Source organism: Desmodus rotundus, chromosome 1, assembly GCF_022682495.2.
Source record: "Desmodus rotundus isolate HL8 chromosome 1, HLdesRot8A.1, whole genome shotgun sequence".
Lineage (NCBI taxonomy): Eukaryota > Metazoa > Chordata > Mammalia > Chiroptera > Phyllostomidae > Desmodus > Desmodus rotundus.
Window position 1 is genome coordinate 5,997,771 of NC_071387.1, and position 12,650 is coordinate 6,010,420.

At 57.2% G+C, this 12,650-nt stretch overlaps 1 protein-coding gene across 2 annotated transcripts; it reads left to right on the plus strand.

Annotated features, from left to right (window-relative positions):
• Positions 1-4,331: 4,331 nt before the first annotated feature.
• On the plus strand, positions 4,332-9,466 carry PTGES2 (prostaglandin E synthase 2). Of its 2 annotated transcripts, none has more exons than XM_045197036.2 (7): positions 4,332-4,873; positions 6,153-6,245; positions 6,969-7,027; positions 7,415-7,564; positions 7,812-8,012; positions 8,116-8,233; positions 8,933-9,466. In XM_045197036.2, exons 1-7 carry the CDS (start codon positions 4,604-4,606, stop codon positions 9,053-9,055), a joined length of 1,014 nt encoding a protein of 337 aa, XP_045052971.1. In that variant the 5' UTR covers positions 4,332-4,603; the 3' UTR covers positions 9,056-9,466. The 2 variants fall into 2 exon arrangements, with proteins under 2 accessions (XP_045052971.1, XP_024417963.2); XM_024562195.4 differs by having other exon boundaries at positions 4,519-4,873; positions 6,048-6,245.
• The last annotated feature ends 3,184 nt before the right edge of the window (positions 9,467-12,650 follow it).

Sequence of the window (12,650 nt, forward strand, 5' to 3'; positions counted from 1 at the left end):
CTGCTGACCGGGAAATGCCAGACTGACTCAGTTAAGATTACATTCCTGGGGAAGGTTGCAATCGAAATGAGGTTAGGTATTAGATCTTAGTTTGGGGAGGTGTGCTTAGCCCAAGTGACTCCATTTTGGACCTTTTGTCTTTTTAAACTGACCCCTCTGAACATGCTTCTCTGTCTCCATCCTCTCTTCTGCAGCCCTGCCTCTTAACCCTCAGGTTCCTCAGGATTTAGTCTTGACCCTTCTAGGCCATATGCTCACAACGTCAGCCACCTTTCCCCTCCCCTGGTTTCTGTTACCATCTTTGTCATGGGTACCCAGCCTGTGGTTGCAGGTCAGCCCTATTCTGACTCCAGGCCTGAGTTTGCTACTGCTTCTGAGACAGTGGGATGCCCACCAGGTAACCCACCTCAATCCTGGCACAACCACCCAACCGGCTCTCCCCCACTAACCAGTTTCTCCTCCGTCAGCAAGGGGGACCCCAGGAGTCCTGTGAGCCTCTTCACCCTCCCTGACTGCGCAGCCCCCACTTTGCCACTCCTCTTGACCCTGGTACCCCAGGGGGTTCTACCCAAGCGCCTCAGTGCCCCTTCATCTCATTCAGAATCTACTGAAGAGATGAATCTCAAAATAATTAAGCTGAGTGAAAGAGGCCAGACAGTAAAGATTATATACTATTTGGCTCTATTTGTATAAAACTAGAAAATGCAAACAAACGGTGACAGAAAGCAGATTGGTGTTTGCCTGCGGGTGGGGTAGGGGTGTATGGTGGAGAGGAGGGAAGGGGCATGAGGAATCTTGGGGGTGATGGATATGTGCTCTGTCTTGGCTGTGGTCGGGGTTTCGTGGGCCTCTATATATGTCAACACTCACCAGATTGCTCAAAAACCACAATGAAAGAGGTATGCCAAAAGGACACAGGATTGAAACCCAAAGTATAAAATAAATATCCATGAGCCCATTCTGATACAAATAAGTGATTGAATTAACAAATTGGGAGAAGAGAAATCTCCCATGCAGAAGAATTCCAAATAACTTATGTAGACACCCTGCCCTCCCACTCCATAGCTTTGGGCTGTGCAGAGCGACTTCCTCCCCAAGAGGACAGTGTGCAAAGGGGGAAGAAGAGTCACCTTACGGTGGAGACACCTCAGCCTGGGGATCAAGGTCAACGTCAGCAGTGATCAGCCCCATGGATGGCACGTGCCCCTGATAACATGTGATGCAAATGGCCCTTTACCTCTACGGTTTTCCTCCTAAAACACATGGGCCCAGGCTAGTCCTGACCAGTCCCAGTAGGTGGACATTCTCTACAAAATGCGTGACCAGCGCTCCTCAAACCTGCCAAGGTCATCAGAACCAAGTCAAGTCTGAGCAACTGTCTCGGCCAAGAAGAGCCTATGGAAATGTGACGACCAAGTGTAGCACGGGGTCCTGGATGGGACCCTGGCACAGGAAAAGCACACTGTGCAAGCCAAGGAAATCTGAAGAAAGTATGGGCTTTAGTTAAAAATAATGTATCAGTAGTGGTTCATTAACTGTAACGTGTCGTTATTGATAGAAGATGTTACTAATACGGAAAATGAGGCAGGGTATATGGAGGCTCTGCAAACTATTTTAACAATTTTTCTACAAATCTGAAATGTAAAAGTTTATTTTTAAACACTCGTCTAATTGTGCGCTTTGAATATGTAGTCCATGGTGCGTGGCTGGTGTTCCGTGTGGGAAGATTTGTTAACAACGTGCCCATTTCCGTGGCGGTTCTAGGGCCGCTCTGACTTTCTTTGACTTCTTGAATCCATAAATTATAGTATGCCGGGAAATGTCCCATTTCATTACCTATAGCATTCTCTTACCCTTTAATGTCTATGGAATCTATATAGTTCCAGCCTTTTTAAAATTTCTACTTCTGTTTTCTCGTGTCTTACATCTTTCTGTGTTAAGAATTTTTTCCAAATTTCTACCTAGACTTTTCCAAGAGCCAGCTTTTGACTTTGATATTCCTATTGTATCTCTTGTGTTAATTTCTGCTCTTTGTTTACTACTATTTTCTTTGGATTTATTCCATGGTTTCTTTTCTGAAGTTTTACTTTGGACACTTTGCTCGTGACTTTGCTCTCAGACAGTGTTCTCCTTTAACCCCACCCCCTGGGCTGGGCACTCTCCCAGTGTGTCCTGGGCTCTCAGGGTACGAAGACAGAAACAGCCTGTCGTGAGTCACACCCCCCTCCTCACACAAGCTACCTTGATGGTATCCAATAGACACCCAGCCGTGGGACCGGGGAGCACGGGGCATGGGGGTGACCTAGGAGCATTACCCGCCACCAGCTGGATGCCTGGAGCCCACTGCAGACCCTGCTCGGCGCAGGGACATGAAGTCCCCGTCCTGTGGTCCTCATGGGTCCTCTCGCCCAGAGGGACAGGCAGGAGCACCTATCTAAGGGGCGTGCTTGGGCCAGGCACCCGAGCACCAGAACCAGACCTCGTGACCTGGGCCCAGACTACAGCCCGATGAGCAGTGGACCCCGGCAGAGGGAGGGGTCCATAACAGGCTGGGCGTATAACAGGCTGTGTGGGAGTGGCCGCCTTTCTGAGCTTTTCAATAAGCAGGATCCCCTCCAGGGAGAAGGGGCAGGAGCCAAGAAAAGCTCAAGTGAGCCCTGGTGAGCCTGGGCATGAGAGATGGGCCATAGGGGCTGGAAAGCTGCTTCTGGAAACTGGTGAATCAAGCCAAGGCCCTAGGGGTCAGGCCTTTCCCTTCCTGGGTGTTTGGTCCTGCAACAGCCAAGGAGGGCCTATCTGTGGACACCAAAAGTTCCTGCTACTGTGACCGGCCTCCTGGGGCATCTGCTGGAAAGCTTTTGGGCTCTGCCCCGGGCTCCCAGAAGCCTAGTGCCCCCTGCCTGGGGACCTCTCGCCCAGCCCTTCAGGAAAGTCAGAGGGTATTGCTGTTCCGCCAACCATTCATCATTCATGGCTGGGCTGAACCCCGCGCACAAGCTCCCGGAAACCAGTGCACGGGGTCAGACTGGACTCCTCGGGTGCAATTAGCACAGAGAACACTTTGCTGCTTTCCTGAGGGGATTAGACAAGGCGTGGGGTCCGGGGCCATTTGTGGGAGAACAGGCCCCTGTGGTTTCTGGGAGCCTCGCCTCTTGGGCATGTGGGGAGGGGAGAGCAACCTGCCAGACACAGGCGGGGGGGAGGGGCAGGTCTGGAACAGCCAGATTTCTCCTGGCTTGGGGAAATGGGGATGGGAAGGCCCCGCGGTCCCTTCCAAACCCCTAACCTGGCCCCGATTCCCCTGCCCAGGAGAAAGCAAAAGTCCCTTCAGCAGTCTCTGAGTCACCTGCTTGCCCGAAGCCGTCGTCCTAGCCTTTTGCGCCCGCCTCTCTCGGCACACTCAGGTTCCCGTACGGGCCCGATGTGGCGCGCTCGGGCTCCGAAAGGACCGCGCGATGAGGGAACGCGGCGACCCTCGCGCGGACAGCGGGCCACGGGGGAAAGCTGCAGGCCTCGGCCGGAAGGCGAGACCAGAAGAATGGAACCACGCGGCGTAAGGCGGAGGGGAGTTCGGACCCCTGCCCCAAAGGCCAGAATCTACAGGACCGAGAGCCGCCTCGCACCGAGACCCCGCCCCCTCGGCCCGAGCCCCACCCCTGTCCGGAGCCCCGCACCAGCAGCAGCCGGAATCTCGCGCCTAGGCGGCGAGCAGAGCTCCGCGCCCGCCCCGCCGCCAGACCCCACTCCTCCTGACCCAAGGCCTGTCTAGCCTTCAGGTCTCCGCCCACTCCCAGAGCTCCGCCCCCCTCCCGGCCGCTGGGCGGGGCCACCCCGGGGCTGCCCGCCGAGAAGCCTAGGTGGTGGAGGCTCCGGCCCTCCGCCAGGGCTCGCCAGCCCGGCACAAGACGAGGGCTGGAACCCCCATTCTTCCCCCATGCTGCCCAATCCTGCTTCTGGGAACTTGCGGGTGCGAGAGCCGGCGCCTGCGCGTGGGCAAATTCTTAGACACAAGGTTTCTTTAGGTCCCCAACGTGTAGGGAAGTCTTTATGGTTCGGGTCACAGGAGAAATAGTGCAGTGTTGCGGGAGGGCAGAAAAAACCCAAGTCTCTGGCTCCCACCGTCTGGCAGGTGTGAAGTGTGGCTGCTTCCGCGGCCTTTAAGGACCCGAAGCCGTGACTCCTTGACACTCCGAAGGGATTAGTCTCTTTCGGTTGGGTAAATGAAATAGAAATTACTACACATTACAGACGACGCTGGGGCCCAGAGGCCACACCGGGAGCTACGTGGCCGGGTCGAGGCTAGTGTCCGGGTATTCCCTGCCTTTGGCGCGGGTCACCACCAAGTTCCGTTCCATCCACATGTTCAGGAGCTGGGGAATTTAGCGACTCCCAGACATCCCCGGGTGTGTTTCGCGGCTCTGCGGAGTGTATGAAAGCTAGACGCCGGGCAAACACGGCCCAGTCCGCTAGGGCTATCCTTCCCCACTCGGCGTCACCGTCACCCCGGCAACCAGTTAGGCGCCCGAGGCCCGGCCCTTTAAGGGAAGCCTAAACCGGGACGTCTTGGTTTCGCGCTCCCGCCCGCGGCGCCGGCCGAGTGAACATGGCCCAGGCTGCACGGGTGCTGTGGCCGGGCGGGCGCGCTCTGGCCTGGAGGTTGTGCGGTGTCCCGGCGCCCGGACTACCGGTGCAGAACCGGGCTGGCGTTGCAGGGGCGGCGGGAGGCCGGAGCCCTGCCGCCATCTCCCCCAAGGGGAGCCGCGGGCTTCTGGGGGCGGCGGCTCTGGCCCTGGGGGGCGCCATGGGGCTGTATTACACCGCACGTTGTCACCTGCGCTCCCAGGATCTCCGCGCCGAGCGCTCAGCCGCGCAGGTAAGCCCGGGCTGGACCAAGCCGCGCACAGGTAGGGACGCTGGGGTCAGCGTCGAACTTCGGGACTTCTGGGAAGCGGCAGGGTCAGGAGTCGCCCCCGCTGACCCATCGTGACCTTGGGCGAGGGGGCGATTCATCCTCCTGAGCTGTGAGAAGGTACTGGGCCCATGTTGACTTGGTTTTGACACCGAGCCCTCAGCGTCTTCATCTGTGAAATGGGGCCGCTGCTGATGCCTGCTAACTAAGATTGTTGTCTTTGTGTTCAGGTCGTTTTTCTAACTTATTTAAAGACTTTTTAAGGGGAAGATTTTGAGGTCACAGGAGAAGAAAGCCTCTTTCACTTTACCCCATTCCAAATCCTAAGGTTGTGTATTTATTTATTAGTATTATTATTAGCATTTTTATGGAACCGATGACCCTTAGACCCCAGCTGCCCTCGAAATGCTTTGTACACGGCAGGGGCACAGTCCTTATTCTGCTGGGCCCCACCACCCGCCCTCAGGTGCTTTTTCCTGGACGCAGGGTAACAGGGCTGGGTGGGAGGGGAGTAGAGGTCTCTGTATCTCCCTGCTCATCTCCATGGTCCAGCCTCAATTTCCGATCTGAATATCGAGGGCAGTGGACAGGAGCTCACCTAAGCCTTTCCTGCTGGACGTGCAGCATCCAGGATCCAGGCCCAAGGCCCTGGTACAGCGCTTCTCCCTTGGAGGTTTGGGGTAGAACCCACTCTGGCTAACGCTGGGCCACTGGCTGGCTGTGGCCCTGCGCTGCCCCCTCACCCAGAGGTCCCTGGGGTGGGGGGAGTAGGGCTGTGCACTCTGAGTTGAGACATCGCTCTGCATCTGGAAGGGCACTCCTGTGGGTGTTTGCTGTCCCCTTGGGACAAGAAGAAGAGGATGTGTGTCTTTCCAGTGTAGGACAGAGACCAGAAGGTTCCTCTGCACAGACTAGACGTCCTGCCTGGACGGCACCCTGGATTGGGGCTGAGCTGGGCTGTCCACTGCACGAGACTGCCCCCCACCTCCCTGTACCCCCTTTTTCCCTGCCCGCCCCCGCCCATTCCTCCTGATGTTCTCAGGGGCATCTTAGAAGACTCACCTAGGAAACAAGTTTGCTTGGGGGCAGGCCTGGGGACCACACCTCAGAAGCCCCTCTCCCTCTGCTCCCCACCCAGCTCTCCCTGTCCGACCGCCTGCAACTGACTCTGTACCAGTACAAAACGTGTCCCTTCTGCAGCAAGGTCCGTGCCTTCCTCGACTTCCACGCCCTGCCCTACCAGGTGGTGGAGGTGAACCCTGTGCGTAGGGCCGAGATCAAGTTCTCCTCCTACAGGAAGGTGCCCATCCTGCTGGCCCAGGAAGGAGAGAGCTTGGTGAGCTCTGGGAGCCCCCTACCATCTCCTGGGCTCTCCTGGAATACCCCTGAGTCAGGCCCTGCTTTGCAGCCCTGGAAGGAACTTGGGCTCTTGGCCATAGCTGAGAATTAGAGGGGAAGGTAGCTGGTATACATTAGATGCTCAGTAAGTGTAGGCTGCCGTCCTTCCCCACCAACACTAAACAGCAGCTGGGTCTGAGGGATGCAGACAGAGCACCAATGAGCTTAACAGGGCAGGGTCTGGAATCAGCAGGGTTTGGGTTCAAGGTACAGCTCTGCCTCTCACTGGCTTTGTGACTTGGGGCTAGTCACTTAGCCTCTCTGGGCTCGAATCTTTGTCAATCAACAGACCATACCGACCAGGTTGTAGGGAATGCCCGCCCAGTGCTTGGCTGCTAGTATGTAGCTTCTGCAGTCCACCCTGCCCCTCAGCGCCCTGGAGGCCAGGCAGGTGGGGCAGGCAGGGCCCAGAGTCCTCCCCAAACCCCCCTCTCCATTAGCCATACTTGGAACTCCCTGAGGGCTTAGGATGGGCTTCCCTGAGAGTGTGTCCTAGGGAAAGGGGAGAGCTCAGTGGGCATGGGTTTTAGGGGTGAACCCCCACGGGGGGACCAACAGTGCCCTGGTTCCACCTGAGCAGTTTCCCCAGAATGCCTGGGCGGCGGTGGTGTTTAGAGCCGCCCATCCCCACCCACGACCTAAACGACCTCTTCTCCTTCAGCAACAACTGAACGACTCCTCTGTTATCATCAGTGCCCTCAAGACCTACCTGGTGTCCGGGTAAGGGGCCCCTTGGAGGCCCAGCAGGCCACCTTTTATCCCTTCTGTCTCCAGGGAGGCCTCACCCGCATCCTGCATGGGAGCAGGGGGGGGCTGCTGCTTACATTTCTGGAATGGGCCATGACTGTCCTACTCTGAGCCTCCCCCCCCCCCACCCCACCCCTGCACATCTCCTCTGTCAGGGAAGGGTTCCTGGTGTCTGCCCCAAATCCCTCTTGCTGTAGGACCTCCTGTGTCACCCCCAAGAGGGTGGGAAACGTTTGCGGGTTGGTCCTGGCTCCACCTAGGGGCTGGGTTAGGCTGGGGTGCATAGTCACCTCAGGAGGTGAGGGCTCAGTCTCCTGGAGGAGAAAGGAGCCGGGGTGAGACTCTGGATGTGTCCCGAAGGCAGCCCCTGGAAGTCATCATCACCTACTATCCACCCATGAAGGCCTTGAATGACCAGGGCAAGGAGGTGACCGAATTCAGCAACAAGTACTGGCTAATGCTAGACGAGAAGGAGGCCCAGCAAATGTATGGTGGGAAGGAGGCCAGGACGTGAGTGGGGCTGTGGCTGCCACGGAGAGGGTTGGGGGATCTTACCCAGAGGGGCCAGGCTGAGCAAGACGCTGTGTGTGGGGGGAGCGGCGTGGGAGACCACGAGGGCTGGGGCTGAGTGTCCCTAAGGACCTTCTGCTTAGACCTCTGCTTCCCATGCATACTCTGGAGGGTCTAGATAGTGGATCTGCTCTGCTCCCCGCCTCCAAGGCCCACCTGGCCCGCCCTGTCCCCTGCTTGCCCGCAGGGAGGAGATGAAGTGGCGGCAGTGGGCGGATGACTGGCTGGTGCACTTGATCTCCCCCAACGTGTACCGCACGCCTGCCGAGGCCCTGGCCTCCTTTGACTACATTGTCCGGGAGGGCAAGTTCGGGACTGTGGAGGGCGCCGTGGCCAAGTACCTGGGCGCAGCTGCCATGTACCTCATCAGCAAGCGGCTCAAGAGCAGGTGATGGTGCGCTTGTGTGCACGCGTGTGTGTGCTGGCCTTCCTGCCGACCTCACCTGGGCCTGGGTAGGAGCCCTCTGATGGACTTCCCCATTCCTGCCCAGGCATCACCTCCAGGATGACGTGCGCGAGGATCTGTATGAGGCTGCCAACAAGTGGGTGGCGGCCGTGGGCAAAGACCGGCCCTTCATGGGGGGCCAGAAGCCGAACCTGGCTGATCTGGTGAGTGTGGTGGTGGCAGGGGTGTGCCCAGGTTGAGGGACCTGCCTCTGGGTCAGGGAAGCCCAGGCAGGGAGAGCCCAGATGTAGGCAATACCTACATTTCCCAGCTCCCCCGCCTCAGAGGCAGCTGGTTCCATCTATCATCAGGGGCTTAATAAGGGAAACCAACTGCAAGGAACTGTCTTGGTTCCCATAACTGGCATGTTTAATGGAGGGATTGACTTCAGGCTTGGCTAGATCCGGGGGCCCAGGTGGTATTACCAGGCTCAGGATGCGCCAATGCATCTCAATTCCTTGGCCCAAGGCCAGCCTTTGTCCAGTGCCCCAGCCTCCCTCCCAGTAAAAGTCCTGCTTCCTGTCCATGGGGAAGCGTTCCTGCAGCCAGGCTGACTGGCAGGCCCAGGTCTCTGGGTGGTGGGGGAGGTCTCAGGGCACGGGAGCGAGGGAAGGCATTTTCCCAAAGGAAACTCTGGGCGGGGGAAAGGGGGGCTGCTCAAAAAGGAGATGTGGGTGTGGGGCAGTTAGAACCTAGTTATCCCTCATACTTCATTCAAAGCCCCACAACTAAAGTTAGCCCTTCAGTGGGTCATGAAGCTCTGGGACAGGGGAGGTGACAGGCCCCAGGGCACACAGCTGTCAGATGATGGGGCAGGTCTGGATGCCCCACTGTCCCGCCCCTTCTGTCCCCCACCCCTCCAGGCGGTGTATGGTGTGCTGCGTGTGATGGAGGGCCTGGAGGCCTTCGATGACCTGATGCGTCACACCCGCATCCAGCCCTGGTACCTGCGGGTGGAGAAGGCCATCGCGGAGGCCCCCCAGTGACCGGAGCAGCCCACCGGGAGGAACCGGAAGACTGCAGAAGACTCTGGCTTCCCGGGACCGGGGCCATGGGACCAGCACCGGGTGATGCTGTGCAGGGGTGACAGGGTCATTCTACCTCTTGTCCACCCCCGTCCCCGCAGCATCTGTTTCTAACACTGGACATCTGCGGGGGACGGCCCCCCGAGGGGCACAGAATGGCTACCTCCCCCCACCTCCCTTTCGGGGCTCTTAGTGGCTGCCCTGTCTAACCCTGTGGGTGGGAATTGGGGTGGAATCCTGCTCTGGACAAGGCAAGCAGGGACGCCCTGGGTTAGGGGAGAACCCTGTCCTTGGCTCCTCGTGGCTCCTGTTCTTCTCAAGCACCCCCAGACTCTGTCTTGTTTGAAATAAAGATAAAAATTGCTGCCCCTTCTTGGTGGTGCTGCAGTGAGGTTTGTGGACAGGGTGAGAGGGTGGCTTTGGGTGGGGCATTGGCGGAGCTGTTTTCCTATGACCACCAGAGGGCGGTAGAGGATGCGACGCTCTGTAGGAGATGAAAACAAGGTCTGGTGCTGCCACCTTTTGGCCAACTCCAGGATTGTGTCTTCTCTGGGCAGTCATTGCAGGGACTCTATGTGCCCATCTGTAAAATGGGTTTAGCATGCACGGGTATGAAGGTAGGCAGGTAGGAAAAGCCACACCTCCCAGGGGAAAAGGCCTCAAGCTAGGAGCCCCTGCCCCATCTTGGTCATGCTCAGGTCTCCTGTGGCCTTGATGGTAGCAGAAGGCCTGAGGTGGGAATACTGCCACCCCTCACAGTGACCTTGGGCTAGCCCTTGGAGGCCAGTTAACTTCCATGGGGTTGGTGCCATCAGAGTCGATGCACCCGGCAGGCAACGCGAGGGGCATGTTTATGCAGCCGGTGGGTGGGTCTGCGGTCTGTTCTCAGAACACACTCCCTGCTGTTCCCGTCCAGGTTCCCAGAGCTCAAGGTCGGGAGCTCCAGGGAGTGAGGGGACAAGAGCGGTGAGCATGGCGGATCCCTCCTCCCTGGGAGTCGGGGGCAGGGGGTGAGCCACAGCCTAGGTCTCAACGATTGGGAGGATTCAGGTTCACTTTTGTTTGTTAGAGTGTTACATTTCACCTTGATTACTCAAATAACGTTTATTGCACATAAATAGAACTGGCAGGTACACAGAAAGATGATACCAACTAGTACCGTCCCACCACCCGAGACACCCACTTCAATTTTGGGGGAGTACAGCCTTCTATTTATTTTTTACATAGTTTATATGTCGTGCACGTACGTATTTGTTTTATATGTAATAAATATATATATTTATATATGTCTGATAGTTAAGTGGGGCCTATTGGTGGCAAGTCTTACAGCATCCCTATGAAGTAGGTACATTTCACAGGCGAGGAGACCGAGGCACTGGAAAGGTTAAGTGAACTCCCCGGTGTCACACAACTAATATGTGGCAGAGGCAGGATGTGAGCCAGACCCCCTGGCTCTGGAGTCTGATCTTCATCACAGGGTCGCATGGCTCCTCTCTCTAGATGAGGTTTTATTTTAAATAAAAATGTAGGTCACACACAGAAGGCGCTCAATTCCAGGTGAGACACTGTTCTCCCTCATCCTGCCTGATGATCGTCTAGCACCCCACGGCACACAGCGTTCCCTCGGACGACTGATCCCTGGTTTATTTGCCCAGGCGAGTGGGAAGGACTTTGTCAGGCAGAAGTGGCTAACAGGGAACAGGAGGTATAATGTGCTGAGTAATGGCCCCCAAATATATCCAGGTCCTAACCCCTGGAAGGTGTGAAAGTTACCTGATGTGGTAAAGGGACTTTGTAGATGGGATTCAATTCATGATTTTGAGGTGGAGAGTTTTCTGAATTACCTGGGTGGGTCCTAAATGTAACCATAAGCATCTTTCGAAAAGGGAGACTCGACCCCAGAAGCAAGAGGCTAGAGTCATGAGGAAGCCGTCCCAAGCCGAGGCACGCAGGCGGCCTCCGGAAGCCAGGAGGGGCAAGGAATTGGGTTCTCTGGGAGGGGAACTGGGGCTCCAGAAGGAACCAGCCCTGAGGACACTCGATTTCAGCCCAGTGAAACTAATTTTGGACTTCTGGCCTCTAGAACTGTAAGAGAATACACTTGTGCTGTTTTAAGACACACTTTTTAACAGCAGCCATAGATACTAATGCAAATGGTACTGGCCTGTGCAGTTAGGGAAGAGAGGGCTACAGCTGTGCCCCGTCTGTAAAATGAGGGGGTGGGGCTTAGGCTCTGGCTGGTGTGGGCGGGGCCAACGCTCTTGCTCCAGCCCCCACAACTGCTGTGGGGAGATCAACGTTCCTCCTGGGTACCCGGGGCTGGGCGGGTGAGGACAGCAAAAGCCTGAAAGATCACTCCTTTGTGGCCCGGCCGGGAAGCTGAGAGCAGGAGGCCTGGGTTTCTCTTGTTCACTCCTGGGCCTGGGACGAGCCCCTGGTTCTGCCTGGCCTCAGTTCTCTCATTCTCCCTTACTCCCTGCCTTACTCCACCCTATCCTCCCGCCGGCCCTTCCCATCCAGCTCTGGCTGGCCTTTCCAGCCACTGTGACCCGCCGAGCTGGTCTGCTCCAGCTTCCCCGCCTGCCCTGGAGACCAGGGACCAAGGTCCACACCCGGGCCGCTGTGCCCAGCACACGGTTGCTCGTGGTCTCACCCTTACCCTACATTCCAACCCGATCAGACAAGCAAGATCGGGGCAGCCCAGCCAGCAGCGGAGGCCAGGAACATGGCCTCAGAGTTGGCCAAGCTGGTTTGAATCTCAGCTCAGCGTTCACCCTGTGTGAACCCAGATGAGTCCCTCCTCTCTGAGCTGTGAGAAGGTACTGGGCCCATGTTGCTCATGAGGCAACTGAGGCTCAGAGAGGCATGAGATTTGCCCAAGATCCCACTGCCAAGGTGCCGGGATTGATTAAGCACAGACCTGCCCCACTGGTTCTCTGTGGCCTCCTGGCCTGGGAGAGTGGAGGGCCACAGACCTCCTGGACCAGGGACCAGGTAGGTACTCCTCGGTGAAGGTCCCCAGAGGTGGGTCATGGCACTGTTCCAGCCCTGGGGCAGCCCACCGTCTTTACCCCCAGGCAGGAAGCACACTGGGGGTCCGCTGGCCTGCATAGAGGGCCTTGCTCATGGCGAGGTCCTAGGCACGTCCCTTATGCTCCTGGAGCCTCGGTTTCCCCATCTGTAGAACGGGGCTGTAGTGGCAAATTACCTCCTACAACTGCTGAGGGTTAAGTGGGGTCCTGGTTGGCAGCGCCCCAGCTGGTGCTCCATAAATGGCGCCCCCAGGATTGAGAGCCGACCTCTCATCTCTAGCTTCAGGAAGGAGGTTGAAGAGCACCCCCATACACACACAGCACAAGTGGCTTCCCCACCCCCACCCTGCTCTCAGGGTAGATTTCCCCTCAGATGCCAGAGATCTCAGAGATGCATGAAGCTCCTCACTGGGAGGCTGGAATGGAAAGCATTTCAGTGGAAATTACTCTGTGTGTTTGGAATCCTGGGAGGGGAGGGGACCCGGGAGACGAAACTGCTTATTAAGGACCAGACGATTCCAAAG